The sequence below is a fragment of the Alosa sapidissima genome, chromosome 17, assembly GCF_018492685.1.
Source record: "Alosa sapidissima isolate fAloSap1 chromosome 17, fAloSap1.pri, whole genome shotgun sequence".
NCBI lineage: Eukaryota > Metazoa > Chordata > Actinopteri > Clupeiformes > Clupeidae > Alosa > Alosa sapidissima.
Window position 1 is genome coordinate 17,829,592 of NC_055973.1, and position 19,744 is coordinate 17,849,335.

Below are 19,744 nucleotides of genomic sequence, written 5' to 3' on the forward strand. Positions count from 1 at the left end.
TAATTCCAAAACACTAAGGCTTTTGTTTAACCATTAATGCCATTTTACAATGAACTATTGATACAACCCAGATAGCAAAAACAGATTTTCAGATATCGTACCACCAGTGACGTGCCACTTTTTGTCCGATGTTGGACCATCACCATTAATTTAACCTGTTATGAATATTGCATAAAAGGAAGGAAAAAATGTTTAGACCACAATGGCAAAGCGCCAACAGACACTAGATCTGCCCCCAGTTGGCCAACACTGGTCCACCAAACCTCTTGCTATCTTGGAAGTAATGCTTGGTGGGTCTTACATTTTTTTTTGTCTGCTTCAAAAGGCAGGAGATACTCTTACACTCTGTGGCATGTCTTGCTGTGGTTTTCACTTTCTCTCATTCCTTTGTACCTCAGTTAGACAGAGGGTCCCAGTGCCCCAAATGCCAAGCTGCATACCTGATCTATGTTTACTGGGTTTATTTGTGTGTCGAGGACCCTAAGGACACAAAGCTCTAAGCTGCCGTGATTGCTGTCACCAGGCCTCCCCAATGTCTTCCGAGCTGCATTAACATATTATTAGCTCTTTCTGGAACTGCTCATTCAGAAAATTGGGGCTCCCCAAAGACCCTGATTTCCTCTAGAAGGGAATAATGTGCACATAACATATCCTCTGTGAAAACTAGCAAACAACAAAGGAGAGACCAACAGATTCAAACTTTGCTATATATATATGTTTAAACCTTTCTCAATTCATTGCAGCAGCTTCCGTTTCAAAACATAACAAAAATTTGGCATCATTAGTGCCAACATTTTTGCTCTTATGAATACTTTCAACATTTGTTTTATCAAATTTTCCTCCTCACAAAAAAAAGTAGTTAAACTAGTTATGAAAACAATTTCAAAAGCTTTACATGACACTTAGTAATGTACAGTGATGGCCAAAAGTGTTGGCACCCATGCTAAAGTTGACTGAAAAGAGGAATATAAAATCATCTTTTGGAAATTGATCTTAATGCCTTAAGTGAAAAATGAGCAAATATTTAACCTTTAAGGACACCAATTTTCTTAGTGAATGAATAATGTATCATAAATAAATAAATGTTCTTCCTTAAAATACAGGGGTCATAAGTATTGACACCCCTACAGTATGTTAAATTCCCATAGAGACAGGCAGATTTTTATTTTTAAAGGCCAGTTATTTCATGGATCCAGAATACTGTGCATCCTGATAAAGTTACCTTGGCCTTTGGAATTAAAATAGCCCCACATCATCACATACCCTTCACCATACCTAGAGATTGGCATGGGTGTTATTTCAGTTAGCCTATTAGCTGGTTTGATGCTCATTGAGCTCAATGCAAATCACAAGGGTATGTGATGATGTGGGGCTATTTTAATTCCAAAGGCCAAGGTAACTTTATCAGGATGCACAGTATTCTGGATCCATGAAATAACTGGCCTTTAAAAATACAAATCTGCCTGTCTCTATGGGAATTTAACATGGGGTGTCAATACTTATGACCCCTGTATTTTAAGGAAGAACATTTATTTATTTATGATACATTATTCATTCACTAAGAAAATTGGTGTCCTTAAAGGTTAGATATTTGCTCATTTTTCACTTAAGGCATTAAGATCAATTTCCAAAAGATGATTTTATATTCCTCTTTTCAGTCAACTTTAGCATGGGTGCCAACACTTTTGGCCATCACTGTATAATGTATTGTCCGCCAGACATTATCAGAAAACAAGTCCTGTCTGGGTGAACAGGACCCCGATGCGAATCTTTAGGTTTTCATACGCAAGAAACATAAAAGGCCCTATCTTACGCCTGCCACATTGCAGTGGCAACTGTCTTTGCTAGGTTCTGGCCACCGTAGTTCATTATCCCATCAGGCACATACATTGTCTAAATAGCAAATGAACGAGGTGTGGTCAGGTGAATCGATCACACATTGCTAGTTTGACTCCACTGAAAATCATATCACCACTGACCAAGAAAAACCTATTTTGAAAGCACAATGCAAAGACGTTGCTTATTTATTTCTCATCAGACAGAGGGAAGACATTTTTGAGGCAAGAACATTTTCCTTTGGGCATATACTGACAAGGAATTCAATCATTTTTTGGAGTTGAGGCCCAAGGATGTCATGCTGCCCTCACTCCCATTTGTAGTTGCATTGTTACGTAACTCAGGATTTGCATAAAATAGATCTCGCCCCAAATTTGCCCTGCCTAGGTGGCAATGCAATGGACATCTGTCTGTTGTTGCTGTAAATCACCACCTCATGGAAAATGTCAGAGAGTTGTTTGTGTTTTATTGTTTAGGTATTGGGACTAGTAGACCCACAAAGGATATAACTGGGCCACTGGAAATCCTATTGAATGACACAACTTTTTTTCCTCAGATCAGAACTGCAACCAGGACAATGTGGATATTCATGCACTATTACAGGTCTTCAAAGAAGAGCTTAATCACAACAAATGAGACAAATTCATTTTGCAGTGATGCAATCTTAAAGTAGCAATGACCTTTGTGTATATTGGCTTTTTTATGGCTGAAATCAAAACTAACAAACATTGTGGCTCCATGCCCTCATACATTCATATCTTTTTCCCATCAAAGTCCCACATGGATGACTCTTGGGATTTGCACCGGGCTTCTTAAGGAAAAACTGTCTAAAGCCAAGAACATTTGACTACTTTTCACTTCAGCCCTTAGCCTGTGCCTGCCATTGATTTCCACTTCAAAGAGAAAAAGCTCAAAATAAACTGTTTCTCCACCGCCACTAGGGAGGGAATTCACATTACTTTCAAACATTTCAGAGGGACAGTCATAGTCCAGGAAAGTCTTGTTTTTTTTCTGTCAGCATGCATTTCTCCATATTTATCCAAAGACTATACTAACATTAAAGAAAGTCCTGAGTGATTTTAAATCTAAAGCAAGTTCAGTTGTGTCCTGTGTCTATGAGTTGCTGCTTGGGGAAGCAGATCTATTTCTTCTCTTCCTTTAGGAGGTACTACAGTATCTGCATTTCCCCCTTGTTCTGAGTGCTCACAGGCTGTCGACATGTATTTGGAGCCTCTCTGATTTCTCTCAATGTTTTGACAGTATTGATGTGTGCGTGTGCGTGTGTGTGTGTGTGTGTGCGTGCGTGCGTGCGTGCGTGTGTGCGTGCGTGCGTGTGTGTGTGCGCGCGTGTGTGAGGGTGCGTGTGTGTGCGTATGCGTGTGTGTGTGAGAGAAAGAGAGGGACCCAAGAGAGAGAGAGAGTGTGAGAGAGATATGGAGTGAGAGGTTAGATCAAATGCCTAAAGAATGTATATCACAGCTGTGTTGGAATGCTGCTATGGAATACCATGAATGTTTTCCACAATCATACTATGGGGAAAAGAGAGGTGTGTTAAGCATGGAGTTGGAAACCAGGGAGGGTGTTTTTTATTGTGCCCTTTGTAAGTGGGAGGGATAGTGCTCCTCAATGTCAACACTTGCACCCTCCCCGACATGTCAAGCCCTTAGTTTGCCATGCAAAACAAGATCTCGGGATCTGCTTAGTATTCACCCACTTGAGTTTCCTAAAGGTTACCAAACCTAATTAGACATTTATGCAGGATCTTCAAAGGTCCCCCTGTTATTAATGATGTGCTACTGCTGCAGACTGCATCGACACTTTGTCTTCCCTCACCACAGACCATCCCTCACAATATGTGCATACCCAATGGAGACTGATATTGCTGTCAAACCTTAAGGACTAGCTTTTATTTATCATGCCTCTATTGGTGAGAGTGGATACGTTACTTGAGATTAAATGTGGCTATACTGTTCTCTAGAGTGTCAGATCAGAAACTTTCTTCCCAAGCAAACAAGTTATGCAGTTGCTAAACCTTACCTGATGGGTATGGATTTTCAGTTTGGAGCAACTCAGGCACATATTTTTTCTGCTTTCATATTTTTTAACTTCTTTTGGGGCAAACATTGGACATTTTCTGAGGTCTCGTATTTGACACATAATTTGTATTTCAAAGAAACAAACAAAATACCTCAAGTTAAATATCATCTGTTCATCTGTTTGCCAAAGATCTGTGACCTTATATCATTCATTAAAGATTTGATTGATTTATTCCTGTCTCTTTATACAGCCAAGAAAACACTGGAAAGTCAAACCAGAAAAGGTGAAAATGATTCTGGCTATCTTTGCCCTTTAACAAGACGAACTAAATGTGATTGACAAATTGTGCTGTAATTACAGAGGCATGTTTTCTAGCTATTGCCTGTATAATGCCTAAGGTATCTGTAAATGACTAAACATTCCAAATAAAATTAGATTTCCATTTATTATTTAGGCTTAGCCTTTAATCAATTATGAATGGCAGCTAATTAGCTCTCAGCTAGGACCATTTTTCCCCAATGTCAAAACCTACATCCTGGGAGAGAGAACAATATTATAGCGACTCCGAAGTGGTTTGATTTTGTTGTATTTAAAACGATATCTGGACTCCAAACCACAGAGACAATATAGAATATGAAACTGTGTGTGTGTGTGTGTGTGTGTGTGTGTGTGTGTGTGTGTGTGTGTCTGTGTGTGTCATGGCGCTGCAAAGTGGTTTGCAGGTCTGTGTATTAAGGCAGGAAAAAATCAAGAGTCAAAACGGGAGTCATTTCTCATTTCCTTGCTCCACTGAGTGTCAAGTGAGAGCCCTTTCATTCTGAATAATGGCCCAAACGAAACAGATTCTGTCTTTTGTGTTGCTGAGCAGCATAACTTGTCGAAAAAAGACGTACAGAGACAGGAGAGAAGCTGCATCCCCCAGAACAGTATCCCTTGTTAGAGTTTATATCCAAAGTCATACAACAAAAAGGAGGAAGGGTCAGGGGGTTGTGACAAAGAGGTTTCCTATGGATCCCTCTAGAAGCCTCTCTAATGAAAAATCATCAATCCTGCATCTGAAAGAGAAGCTTTGACCATGTCTTCTTTTTATCAAGAAGGTTTTCTTAACAAGAATCCAAATTCCAGTTGTTGTGTATGTGCCATTCTATCATTACTCATATATGCTTCTTTCGAGAGTCGGTATGCTACCTACACTAGATTGTCTTTTCACTAATAGAGTGGAGCATATACAGGTAATAATTTAAAACTGTGACCACACCGACCACACTCCAATTTGCCAAAATATCAAGGGCAGCATTTACACTGTAATTAGCCATTAAACAAGCCTTAACATGAAAGATGTTTTTTTCTGCTTTCCACTCATATGCATGCAGAGCACATCTCTGCTTATTACTGCTCATTTCATGCTACACTTCAGAGACCAGAGCACTGTATCTCTGCATGTTTGAGTGATGACAAAAACCTATTTGCATTGCATTCAAACCTCATTTGGTTTCTGTCTGTACACACTCCTGTAGTTCACACATGGTGGGTTAGTGAAGAACATCAACTCTGTCTAGTCATTTATTTATTTCATTTTTTTATATGTCAGAGCAAATGCACACAGACATGCTTTTATGGTCTTTTAAAGAATCAGGGTTTGTGATGGACACAGAGATGAACATCAGTCAAGTGCAGATTTAGTTCAATCACGTAGGTCTTTCACTGGAGGAGGACCTAATGAAATTTTGTATTGTGCCTGTCATGGCCCATGCTGATTGGATTCACGGCTCTTTGAAAAGCCGGAGTTGAATTGACAATATGACCCTAAGTCACGGTTTGGCCAAAGGTGTGAATCCCTTCACCACTTGTAATGGACATAATTGTGCAATGGAAAAGGAACTCTCATGTTAAATTAACCGTGGTATTCATAGTGGATATACATACAAAGGAAAAGAACACTGAATAGGTTAAATGGTTTCCTCCCTGAATAGCTTGAGATGCCCCAGTCCTCGGAATGGCATTAGAGGAATGTATTCACTGCCAATTCTCACCATTTCACATGCACAATGGGTGAGTCCCGATTGAAATTGCTTATTCTATCTTTTCTTTGACAGCAATGGCAACATACCTCTCACAGTTCATACCCTCTGTCAGTACCATTGTAAATGCCTTGGATTTTTGTTCGGTTTTATTTCCACACTCCACTGGTGTTTTCATGCAAATTATTTCAGATATACCACCGGCTCCAAATGGCAGCATTAACTTACAGGTGATGTCCAAATGCCATTGCTTATCTGAGTGTTTGGCTGTGACACCTACTCAAGGGAGTGTAGCTGTTGAATATCTGTGTACATAGACTCTTACTTTTCCAATGCAATCTCACTATGTGTCTTTAATGGCAGATGTTTCCACTCTGCACCCTGTAAACCCAAGGGCGTCGTTAGTTCTCTATCAGGATTACTTTGGTGCCACCAGCCTCCCCAACCGTCTGCCACCTAGAAAAAATGTAAATACCAGAACTTGGCTTGGCCCAAGCCAGGCTTGTAGACAGTGAGATAAGCCATCATGTAGGCGAAACACTCTGGGCTTGCCAAACATGCAATGTGGTAGAGCTCAGAGAGACATATTTAGCCATGTACCACTGAAGACTAACATCTAAATGTCCCATATGTTTTGAATTTTGAAAGGGAAGGCTTGAGCTGTCTTGGTGCACAGGTTGGAAATCCTCCGTTTCATAATATTTATTGGTGTTGTCAACAACCTGTCTCCCCACTCTCTTCATAACATAAACTACTGAGAGCTCTTTCTACTTGAATAACTTCATGATTTATGAACAATTATTTAAGGTATTTAATGATTGAGAAATATAAGTCAGAGTACCATCAGTCAGGTCATGTAAAAATTTGACAATCCCTTTGTTAGCAAAACACAGATGCACTGGAACCAGTGAATTACGTAAAAGTTATATAGGACATTGCTTGGTTTATTTACCGGCTTGTTTGGGTCTTAAAGGTACAGTCAGCGATCGTACGCTATTTCAAGCCCATAACATGTTTTGTCACATTCAGCAATCATCACCTCACGATTCGCTACAAGCCCATTCTGTGAGTACACTGTAAAAAAAGACCTGGTGTCTTTAGGCAGCCCAGGCTCCAGAAACTGGAAACAAGCAAAGTGGGGGCAGCATGTCTACCAAACAAAAACAAAAACTTGTGAGGAATTTCTGTGGGAATACTGAATACTGGTGACCAACCTCTCTGGTGTGTTTCGTTTGGTCCTTGGTTGAAATATAATGTACGTTTTGGAAAAAAGTGTCTGCTAATAGATTTAAATAGAAACATAAATATAAACAAATGTGATTTCCTCCACAATCGCTGACCCTCACCTTTAATAGCACATTTTACTATTTCAGGCTTATATTCTACTTCTGGTACTACTTTCTGGTAAGTTCATGTGGAGTCTTATTTGAGAATCTAAAAGATAGTATCAAGTTTCATACGCTCTACATATGCTCTAGTGCTGGACTATTAAATGAGTCATTTATGCATTATTCTGAGTAGATGCAATTCAATACAAAACATAGCACGACTCCATAGTCTACAGTTGCAAAGTATCAACTGTGAGGAATATGTTACAAATGGAGCCACAGAAAATTGAATTCATGTAAACACAAATTAAATTGATAAATAACAATAACAGAAAAGTAATAAATGGAGTCTAAAAAGGACATTAATTCCCTAGAAACAGTATACAATACAATACTATTGGCAAAGATCTATAAATATAAACCATAATCATAAATGTCTATTGGCATAGTATATTGTAAACTAGTCTTTTTATCTCCCATCAGTTCAGTCACACTCATATGTTCTCTACTTTGGATGGAGATATTGTCATCTTAGTCGGACATTGTTGGGCATTACTTCACCTTTCATTTCTTATTCAGAAACTCGTCTCTTCTTCTGCCCTGCCCATCCAGGGAGTGAGTCTAAAGAATCGTGTGGTGGGCTCACGGGCTCTCTCAGCCCCAGACTCCACCGTGCAGGACTCCAGAGAGCTCAGGGATCCAGTGTCAGATCCTGTGCCCTCAAAGGCATATGTTCGCAGGCAGTCAAAGGGAGGCGCGTATGGGTCCTGGTCAGCCTCAGCCAGGCGATCCATAATGAACTGGCGGAAGACATCATCCTCGGGGCCAATGAGGTGGGAGTGGCGCAGGGACATGCGGATGCTGGCCGCCACCTCCTCCCTCCGCAACCGGCGTTCCCGGCGCCTGGGGTGAGGCCTCAGGGGGACCTGGGCTGGCAGGCAGTCGTTCTGGTTGCTGTTCGGCTCAGAATACCGCAATACTTTCTCCGAGTACTCCAAGGTTTCCATTTCATCCACCGACAACTTCTCTTGATTCCTCTTCCTATGTCTCCTCACGGCAATAATTAGTGCAGAGAGAACTGAGGAGACAGGACAGAAGCTTAAACACCACATAGAGAATCAGCTGATGGAGTTTTAAGGGCAAAATGAGGCAGTGCTTAGATCTGTACCTCAGCCTATTAAGCCCATTCAATTTCTAAATGAGATGGGCTCAGTCATCAATCTCTTCTTTTTCAGACTCATTTATTTTAACATAAAAATAAGGAGGTTTTTTTACCATTTTATGATTTGAATTACTGAACATTTTTAAAGAACAGGCTTGGGTGTAATTTGTGGAATTTGCTTCCTCCTGGCATCAATTCTGAACAATTACATGTCAAAGCACTGACTTGAATATTTTCTTCAAAGCAGTCCGCAGTGAATTCATTCAGGCTTTAGGTCACAGAGTCATGAACAAATTTTCAGTCAGCTCATGATCCATGTTGTATACTTATGAAGCTCAAGGCTCCAGTTTGAAATAAATGGGTCTTTTCATTTAACAACGTGCATGTGTACGAGTGTTAGCTTGCAGATTATTTATATTAATATTTTATATGATTGGGACAGCGCACACAAAGCAGTTGTGCATTATTAGGCTTCACATTTTTGCAAACCCATGAAAGCACCCCAGGGCTGGCCTAATTACAGTCTCATGACCACATCAAGAAATAGTGTTATTCTTGACAAAGCATTTAAAATTACTTGCACCAGAGTTACTGTAGGATTTGAACTAGAGTTCATAATCATAATTACGTGAATTCTCTGAATGCACAGCGTTGAAGCCAGCCTCAAAGGCAGAAGCACAGTCACACACACACACACACACACACAATACTTGCCAGGTTATGTGATGAGGCACTTTGACTAACACAATGGCTCTGCTGAAAAAAAGGACTTGGTCTATTGGAGAACTCTTTTGGAGTGTGCAATATCAAGGATGACATTCCCAATTACCAACAGCACTCTATCTCAATTGTCTTAATCATCTCTCTTCTTCATTGCAACAGATGTGGGACCTGTGAGCTTGATGGTCAAAATTACTCTAAATCAACTATGATTAATTAATGAAATGATCAGCAGCATGTCACAAGTCATGCAAAACACTTTTTTAATTGACACTAAATGAATAATGCTCTGATCCTGAACTTCCCTAAATTTAGAACTATACCATTATGATAAAGACAATGAAAACAGAACACAACTCAATAGAATATCAGACTCTATTAAGATAACAATACCCACAAATCCTCCCACCTTCCCTCATTTCTTACCTGCAAGTGTAGCCAGACAGACCAGAAGACCCATGAGACCTTGTAGATTCAAACCCATGGAGAGGGCAAAAGCCTCAACTCCACCCGACGGGCAGTGCCCAGCTGGCTGGCAGATGCACACACTGATGGTCAGAGTACTGGTGCTGGACATGGCAGGGGACCCACTGTCTGTCACCACTACTGGCAAGACATACTGGGTGCGGTCTTTCCTTGAGAAAGTGCTCCGGCGAGCCAAGATTCCTGCGGTGTTATCTGATTACACACATGGAGACAGAGAGAGAGAGAGAGAGAGCTTGTAATTATCTGGAAAAGTTGTTAACAGGATATTTCTGTCTGGTCCCATTGCCATCAGCATAACAAACCCTGGTTATCTCGGATAGTAAAGTTTGGATTTGTGTTCTTCTCTGGAACCATGGAGAAGTAGAAATGGTGGTCCTCCATGGGATCATCAGGATCAGTGGCACTGATCATCTGAATAACCTAAAGAACATGAAAGAAAAACTCAGGCAACCATAAAACAAGCAAAAATCATGTTTCATATCAAACAAATATACTTTATACTCCATAACATCGACTTATATCATGACTTTTGAATTATCCATTAATAGTAACAGTTCAGCTGAATATTTTTTTGTTTCTTTATTTATTTTTTTAACAGTGGAAATATATCATGAATCAACAAATCATTAATCAATCATTTAAAGAAGAACCAATAAAAGGTAAGGCTATAACCAATATACAGTATCTATTTAACATACAATATTATGTAAAATGTGTGCTATTCATATGGAAAAACAGGGGTAATATGTGGACATTTGCATGATTTATTTAGGCTCAATATCTGTGTAGCTTCAGCATGTAACTTCACCTCTCCTGCCTGTGTGCCCTCACAAATATGTGGCTGGTACTCTCTGGAAAGTTGTGGCGCATTGTCATTGATATCCAGCACTCGGATAAACACCTCCACAAATGACGATAAATAGCCCTCCCCTGAAATGAGAGGTAAAGCATTAACACATTGAACAAGCCGTGAGTCCCTGGCAGGGGCATGTTCTTCCTAGTGTAGGCAAAATCCCATTGTCTCTGAAGGTTTATTTTTTGACAGCTAAAACATAGTCTCCATCTAAAAGCAGTGGGAAATAACTTTGTATAACAATGTCTGAAATGGATCATACAACGGTCTAGATAGCTTGCACAATGAAAAGGGTTTTGATGTCACTGGCTTATATATATGGCTCATATAATTTACTAGAGAGTTCCGACTGATACTGGGCTGAAGTAACCTCAGTGCATGTCTCCCAGAATGACAGATTTGCCTCACTTGTCTCCTTGGCAGAAATTGTCAGATTGTGCCAGTCATCTGTCTCTCGGTCCAGAGGTTTGGCCACGGTTACAGTTCCATTGTTGGGGTCTATTCTGAGAACGTTCCTCATGTCACTGCCTTTGGCCATGGAGTATCTGAATGAGAAAAAAGCAAAAGGGAAAGTTCATATCCAGGAAGCTGTTTCTTGCGGGTGATAGTACTGTTTTTTGGACCTCAAAATTAAGAACTGACATGCACTGAACTTTTCCAGGGAATGAATGAAGGAAGGAATGAATGAGAATGCAGCCAACCAGAAGTCTAAGTGCTAGTAAAGGGTTGCATTTGAAATTCTGATTATGTAAAAGAAATCTTTCAGTTTCAAAACATATTTTTGTTCAAAGACATTCGTTGAAGTTGGGTCCTATTCACAAGACAATAATTAAAAGTCTACAAACAACCCTTTTAATAAAGGACTGTTAAATGCATAGAATATGTTGGTCTTAATCTGAAAAAGTTCTCTGAAACCTTATCAAGTGAAACATCATTGTCATAAAGTATAAACCACCTGTTTCAAACTTCCATATGCGCAAAATTCCATTATGTTCAAAAGACTTGAAATCAGCATTTAAGCACATAGCACAATCTGCTACAAATAGAGTAATTATTTTGTTCCTTCTTGTATTGGCACTGACTTTCTTCAAAATTAACACAAGATTAATCTACAGGCATATATGCCAAAGATCTCTCTAAAATAATTTAATACCAGGTCTGTGAGATAACTGACCTGCAGATCAGATGGTATAAATCTACAAATGTATGCTTATGTTCAGATTTTATAAAGATTTTCAGATTAAACTTGACTGCTGACCTTTCAATGTTCTTCCCCTAATTTCTCTAAGGTAATTGCCTTTCTGACTCATGAATCAGAATAGATCAGCAAAACAGAGGATAAATGCACCCACTTACATTGATAAAAACAAAAACAAAATATTGGTTATCACTTAGCACAGAAAACAAAAAAAATGTTTCACTTACAATATTGGATTATTGGCTGCATCAGTGTCTCTTGCACTGACTGTTCCAACTTGTGTTCCAACAACCGCATTTTCAGGAACTTTCCATTCGTACATCAGCGCACTGAATACAGGTGGCTCATCCACATCTTCCACCATAATTTTCACTGTAGTTCTGTCGCTGAACTCATAGACACTGAGGAATCGTGTGTCTAAGTGGTCATTGATGGCATCCACGGCAATAACAAATCGTCTCTTGCTCTCATAATCCAGTGGCTGAAAACAAGCAAAATTCACAGCAGGTTTACAACTGAATGCAGTCCTGAAAATATTCTGAAATGACTTCACATTTAGGTTATTTACATACTAGTTGTCATTAATTTGATTTACATACCAGTAATATGAACATTACGAATGCTGTAATATGTCATTGGGAATGAGTTAAGTCGGATTTGATTCAGTTCTTATGCATAAAACAGTCATAGGACATCAGGGCCATTTCAGAAACATTTCATTTATACTATAGACGATGATCCAGGCTTTTACTTGACCATGTGTGAATTTCAATACACAACACCATCCTTGTTAAAAACAATTTTTCAGCTGTTACCGTGCCCCGCAAAGGACTTGAGAAAAGACTATCACTTCCATTTCCGAACAAGTCCAATCCATCAACATTAAATTCTTTCTGCCTCATGCCTTGAGTGAACAGCATATCAGAACTCATAAAACCAATTCTGTGAAGGGCAGTCAATTCCTTGGGAAACTCAACAGGAGAGAAAGACTTCAAGAACAGGCTGAGCCATTTCTGTCTGAAAACTACCATCGGGACATCTTTTACAACATTGGCAAAGGAATAGGAAGAGGGCATGCAAAGAGACTGTCAATATCACGTCTTCACTTTTGTAATCAGAGGGTTAGGCCAATCCTCTGATTTAGACTTGGCTATACATTTAATATGTTCAATCCATTTGTATAGAATGAAGGCCCTGATGAAGGCCAATATGGCCGTAACACGTATAGGCCCATGTGCTGTTAACCAATTCTTGCCATATTAAATTAAAGGCTTTTTAAAATACTTTTTCAACCTCAGAGTGCCTCTGCAGTTTCTTTTTCCTTTTTAAAAATGAAAAAAAGGGTTTAGTATCCATAATGGAGAAGTGGGGTTTCTGAATCTCACCTTGGCCAGCAGAATCACACCCTCTTGAGTCACAGGGTCAGTTTGAATCTTAAAGGTGGAGCTTTCTTCCAAGTCCTCCAGGCTGTAGTTCATTCTGGCGTTCACACCGACATCTCCGTCTTCTGCCATGATCCTACCCACTGTGGTGCCCAACGCAGCTGACTCTGGCACTGCAAATGTGTAGAGGTCTGTGAAGATAGGTGAATTGTGAGTCACTAGTGTTATAGACTATAGAAGGTCAACAAAGAAAAGTTTATTTTGTCTTTGATATTTGAACAGCTGCATCAAATATGTGGAAGTCACCCTTAAAATGAGAGACAGAGAAATTGCATACTTTCTGCAGAAAGGGGGAAAAACTGTAGCAGTAGGTAAATTACATGGGTGCTATTTCATGCTGTTTTACAACCAATTGCACTATGAGTTATTCATTTATAAAGATGGATCTGTATTAAAGCTGTGATCTATTTCAAAAGGTCATGACAAATGTCCTTTCATGTGGGACTGATTAAAGATAACTGTGGAATCATGCATATGCACACTAAAACGTAATACACATTCAAACATACATCTTCAGTTCTGTTATTCAAGTCTTGTAGGCTAAAATGACTTGAATGTTGACAATGGATTTAGCAGTTTTACTAACACACCACACTGATTGGTATTTTCTTTATCAATAGCAGTTTTTGCAACACTGTAACAACTGCCAACTCTCACGCCTTCGATTGGTGTGAGAGCACGTGGAGCCAATCAAATGAATAAATCTCACTCTCAATGTGTGAGAGTTGGCAGCTACTGTATTCTGCTGTAATGTTGTGTCAAAGAAGACAATGCTCAATGCAATGTACAGTATAGACAACAATCTCTCATTAATATTGTACAGCTAGCATTCCTAAACTTAACACTTTAAACTGTGCATTAATTTAGTTTAATTCTTCAACATCTCATACAAAGTTTTCTTTTTTTTTGTCGAACTGGGTGTGACTTCCATAGGGCTCTTGGCTGTACCATTCTGAAACCTATGGGCGAAATCCAATGATCATTAATATAGAATAGTGTTTACAGCACAGTAAGCTCCAAATTCTAACAATGACTGCTATAAATATCAGGCATAGATAGAAAGTGGGACGGCTAGGATTCTGTGATAATGATATTTAAATCAACATTTGAAGCTCTTTGAGTCGTGAATCGTGAATTTGAATCGTGTTAAAGCTTATAATCAAATGTTACAGTATCATATCTGGATTCTACACAGCCCTACAGCAAATGCACACCAAACTTGATTAGAATGACTCTGAATGTCTTTTTTTAAAATGTCAGAAGACGCAAATGTCAATGAATGCAAAGGGGAAAATAACAATGAAATCTTGGGAGGACTTACTGTGTTGAAAATTGGGCCCATTGTCATTGACATCTGATAAGGTGATGGTCACTGTTGTGGTGGCTGAGTAGCCACCATTCAAACCCATCATGTCTTTGACCTGGACCACTACCAGATATCTCTCTCTGGCTTCACGATCCATGTTTGGCCAAGAGGTAAGAATCAGCCCTTGGGAGGTGAAGACAGCGATATAATGGAAAAAAGAGAGAGAAGCATTTTCTAAGTCCAAAAGGTGGGCTTTTACAATCAGCAAGTTCAAGATATACACCAACTTTGAAAATGTACTTGTGATATTGCGATACAAATATTACACATATCAAAGTCTCTCAACAGTCTACAAGTGTCTGAAGGTCATCATAAAATTCTCACTTTTGGTAAGCAAGGGACATTGGTTGTGTGTGTGTTTTTTCATCTCAAAAGAAGGTTTGGGATTAGCTTTGATAAACTTTTCTCTAATTTACACTTACGTAAGCTTATAGAGTGCGAATCATTTTTTTTGGAAATTAATTAAACATAATTTTTGTCAAGGCAAACTGACCTGTCTTTGGTTCCACAGAGAAGTAGGGGTCCCCCTGTAGGATGGAGTATATGAGTTTGGCATTGCTCCCCGTCAGTGGGTCATCTGCATCTGTTGCTGTTACCTGAACAACGGTTGTACCTATCATACATGATCACATAGAACAGTATCAATCAATCCATCATGTGTGTGTGTGTGTGTGTGTGTGTGTGTGTGTGTGTGTGTGTGTGTGTGTGTGTGTGTGTGTACAGAATGTGTATGTACATGTCTCTCTATCTCTATCTCTCTCTTTCTCTCTGTGTGTGTATTGTGAGAATGCCAACAAATGATGTAAATTCTCTGTCTTTCTGTCAGACTCTGTGCACCTTTTTTCCTAGCATTCTACTGTCCCACTCCTCATGGGCTAGCTCCTCCTGCCTCTCTCTCTCTGTAATGCTCTTCCTCTGCTAAGTTATATTGCTCTCCCTCTCTAGTCCACTGCGAGCACAATATGATTTATTACAATAAAGACATTATGCCATAGAGGCAGATTACATATAAATTGAAATGGTAATGTGTGTGCCAATGGTAATGATAGCAATATTTAAGTAGAAATAAATCATATCCAGGGAAGTAGTGTGGTAGTATGATATCTCAAGAAAATGCATTCAGCCACCAGAATACTGAAATATAGTGGGAATGCCAAGAAATGTGACTCTAGGGCTGTGATGACAATCAGAAATATTAAAAAGGATCTGCTTTCAAAAATGCAATGTTATGTTGTATTTATGTGAACCATATCTGTTATATGCCATCATTTAAACTGTTGAATCTGTTATTAATAAAATAATTAGTTTGATAGTTTAGTTTTTACTGTAATTGTTTGCATGTGTTATATTATTATTACATACAAAAATTGAAAATAGATATTCTATGGTGTAATATTCAGACCTACCCATTGGACACATCTCTGGAATGCTGGAAACATAGGGTTCATTTTGGAAAACAGGAGCATTGTCATTAACGTCTTTAACTTTGATGATAAACTCTGACTCAGGCTCAACAGGCTGCTCTGTCCTCCTGTCTATGGCCTGGGCCTGTAGGATGTAGAAGGCCTTCTCTTCCCGGTCCAGCGTCTTCAGGCAGCTGATTTCACCTGTGTACTCATCGATTTCGAAGATCTCACCAGCCCCCTCTCCAGACAAAATATATTTGATAGCAAAGTTCCCAGTATCAGAATCTGTTATGAGCTGTGAATAGGGAGACAAATAACTACAATTTAGTATATGTGTCATATAATTATGTCATATAAATTCAGGCTTGAGAAAGCAGTAATGGGATTGATGGGGGGCACACCACCTTGCCAATGACTCGTAGAATAGGGTCTTCTTCCTCCACAAAAAGCTCATTCCAAATCCAGCCACGCTTGAGTCGCGGGTGAGGTGCTAGTTGACTTGTGGTCGACTGCAAGATGTAAACACTATTTGGAGCCCCTCTATCTGCCAGCACATAGCCGGGCAGCATGAAGGTGATGATCACCATGGGAAGGACAGCACAGTCCATGGTTTCAATTTATCTCTTTGTTTTAACTGGTTATTTCATACAGTGGGTTTTAATTCCAGGGTACAACTGAAATGTCATTTTGGAGCTTCATGACGACATTCCAGTGTGGAGTCAAAGCATTTACATTTCTGTATCACTGCACCTCTGTCCAGATTCAGTGGCTTTTCATTCTATATCAGCAAAACAGGAGAACAACATGCAGTAAAACCATTAAAGATAATGTATTGAAGTAGCTGTATGGTGAATGACCTATAGTATATTCTTGTAAACTAATTTACATAATCATAATCTATATTCCTGCAAATACTGATTGCAATGAATTATTGTGAACTCTGACATTTATTGATGTGCTTAAGGAACAAAACTATTTGTATTAATGAGTAACATTTGTCATTTACCATTCCTACATTATAGGACACAGAGTTTTCTAGCTGAGAATGTAAACTTAAACCATTAAAATAAAATAAAAAGTGTGTGTGTGTGTGTGTGTGTGTGTGTGTGTGTGTGTGTGTGTGTGTGTATCCAATTGCAAATGTGAATGGAAATGTATGACTGACTAGATGTGTCCCTCAAACAAGTAAGAACATCAAGAGTACTTTTTGCTTTGGATAAAAGTTATTGCCAAAACTTAATCTCAGCTCTTTTATTATGCATATACCATAATCTGTCACTTTAAATGGTCCAAAAATACTATTTATAACAAATCTTGTAACACATTTGATTTTGTGATACATAACTGAGAAGCAGGCTTTCTTGTAATCCCATTAAACGGAGCAGACAGAAACTTGAAGACACTTGAAGAAACTTGAAGGCATTCAAAATATCAATATTTGCGTCCTTAGTGTAAACAAATCATCACTACAGACAAAGGTCTGGGGGCCAATGCCATTCATCATGATCGGTAAGTCCATCTGTAAACTGCTATCCTTAAAACATAAATGTGGTGGTGAATTGATTTTGGTTGAATCAAAATGAAAATGTACCATCAAGTGCTACTCAAGTCAGTGCATCCCTCTAATAATGATTGGTCAGAAATATCAACATTAAAGTCTGGACATCGGTTATATAAATACAGTATATGACTGTATTAACCCATTTCTGTTTAAATCATCCTCTCTCCTATTACCAACTGATTGCAATTGTTTAATCTCACAACACAGATTGGCTTCTACCCTTATATTCTATTATGTCACAGTGGCAAAAAACAATTACTGATGGCCAATTTCCTTTTGAAATTCAATTTAGTTACAAAATGTGAGGGTGTGTATGTGTTTATGTGTGTGAGTGTGTCTTAACATATTTATATCTTCACAGCTTAGGGAGTGACATTCCAATTAGTGACCACTGAATCGTGAGCTAATGATGAGCTTTCATAGGCTTGCCAAGCACACATCATGAGACCAAAATTTAGAAGTTACTGGCGTTATGGGGGAAACTCAGCTGTCAAATGTGAGCACATCAGAAAAGGAGAGGAGTAAATAATACCCAAACGTGGCTTATGGCTCATGCACTATCTATGACACTCTGAAGGAGAAAACAAAATTGAAAGGGGGGAAAATCAGACAGGTCTGATTGTTTCATGTAGTTGAACTTTTAGCTATTTTCATTTATTTCTGTGCATATCTCTGAGGTATCAAGAACAAATACTCTATTTCTGTATTTCATAGTTTTATCCATAACCTCCTATTGTCTTTCTATGTAGTTTGTTTGTTTAATTAAAAAGAAAATCATAGATGGGAATAATTCACATTAATTAGTGGCTTGAAATAAACCATATCAAATATCTTTTAAATACTGAAATATTAATAAAACCTGCAGAATTTTGTGTTGTCTTGGACTTCTAGGATCTAACTGGTGTCTCAAGACTTTGCCATGGATAAATAATTTTTTCATGAAAAGGTTTTAGCTCGTCTATCAAGGGTTGAACAAAGGAGACATATATGACATCATACAACTGAGCAGTTTGTAATTGGTCATGTGGGGGCTGTGCGTTTGGTAAAATGTATCCTGTTATGCTTGAAAAGATGGTGACACCAACTTCTATTGAAGTGTACCCATGTATGTCCCCCACAAACAAACATGTCTGATATGATGGAAAAAAGAAAGAAACAAACAACCTTTTTAAAAAAATAGAAGATCTACTTTTGTTTAAAACTACTAAGCCTTTATTTGGCATATCACTTTTATACTAGAGAATAGGAAAGATGAAAGACACAAACATCTAGAATATGACTTTGTTAAGTTTCACTAAGTTGAGAGATGACATTTTGATGACATTGACATTTTGTATTTTTTAAATAGCATGAAATTGAATAAACGTTAAATTATTTGTTTTGATCAGTCTCAATCAACGTCAAGGAAGCAAGGCAGGTTCAATAAATAAAATTAAATGATTACGTTTAGATTTGGACCACATACATTTGCTGTAGTTCCTCATCACTGGAGTGTAAAAACAAAAACACATACCTTTCTCTTGAATTCCAATTTTTCCATAGAAAATTTCACTAAGTTGAGAGATATTGGCATTTTGTATTTTTCAAATAGCATGAAATTGAATAAATGTTAAATTATTTGTTTTGATCAGTCTCAATCAACGTCAAGGAAGCATGGCAGGTTCAATAAAGAAATTTAAATGATTACGTTTAGATTTGGACCACATACATTTGCTGTAGTTCCTTATCACTGGAGTGTAAAAACAAAAACACATACCTTTCTCTTGAATTCCAATTTTTCCATAGAAATGTTCATGTATGATTACAATCACACACAATAATCCATCTCTAGTAATTCCAGAAGTTGTGAATTATAGACCTCCTGCATGTAAGTATAGAGCATATGTGTGTAGAGGGATAATGTCCATGAGTCTCCCCGTCCCAACCAACTGATGACCTCTCTTTCAGTGACTTTTTTCTCCTTCTCTACAACTTCTCGGGAAGAACAAACACTGGCGCTATTGTCTGGACTCCTATCTCCACCACACGGCAAACACTCAAGGCCTTCATTCTGATGCGAATGACCCAGGCCTGAGATACAAATGGATTTCTATGTTTTCTCTTCTTCCTCTCTCTCTCTCTCTTCTATGGGATACAATAGAGCACTTATGACAGTGTTGCTGGTCAGGCAGGAAGGCGATCCATGGATGGCAGGCATTTCTGTGAATGATAATGGGCTACAGTTTGGTTCTGACATTTAGTCCAGAAAGGAACTCTCTACGTAGCTGGTGGCTTGGTTTGATAAAAGTGGTGGCCCTTCAGTGTCTACATTCCTATTTAGATTTCTGA

General features: G+C 38.7%; 1 protein-coding gene across 4 annotated transcripts; it reads right to left on the reverse strand.

The window, feature by feature from the left end:
• Positions 1-6,610: 6,610 nt before the first annotated feature.
• cdh19 (cadherin 19, type 2) lies at positions 6,611-19,400 on the reverse strand. Of its 4 annotated transcripts, none has more exons than XM_042068617.1 (13): positions 19,173-19,400; positions 16,260-16,633; positions 15,856-16,150; positions 14,943-15,062; positions 14,405-14,572; positions 13,027-13,214; positions 11,869-12,122; positions 10,852-10,988; positions 10,399-10,520; positions 9,893-10,010; positions 9,531-9,782; positions 9,099-9,137; positions 8,228-8,300 (listed from the first exon to the last, which is right to left on the reverse strand). In XM_042068617.1, exons 2-12 carry the CDS (start codon positions 16,461-16,463, stop codon positions 9,124-9,126), a joined length of 1,872 nt encoding a protein of 623 aa, XP_041924551.1. In that variant the 5' UTR covers positions 16,464-16,633; positions 19,173-19,400; the 3' UTR covers positions 8,228-8,300; positions 9,099-9,123. The 4 variants fall into 4 exon arrangements, with proteins under 4 accessions (XP_041924547.1, XP_041924548.1, XP_041924551.1 ...); XM_042068616.1 differs by having other exon boundaries at positions 9,099-9,140; XM_042068613.1 differs by lacking the exon at positions 9,099-9,137 and having other exon boundaries at positions 6,611-8,300.
• Positions 19,401-19,744: the final 344 nt, after the last annotated feature.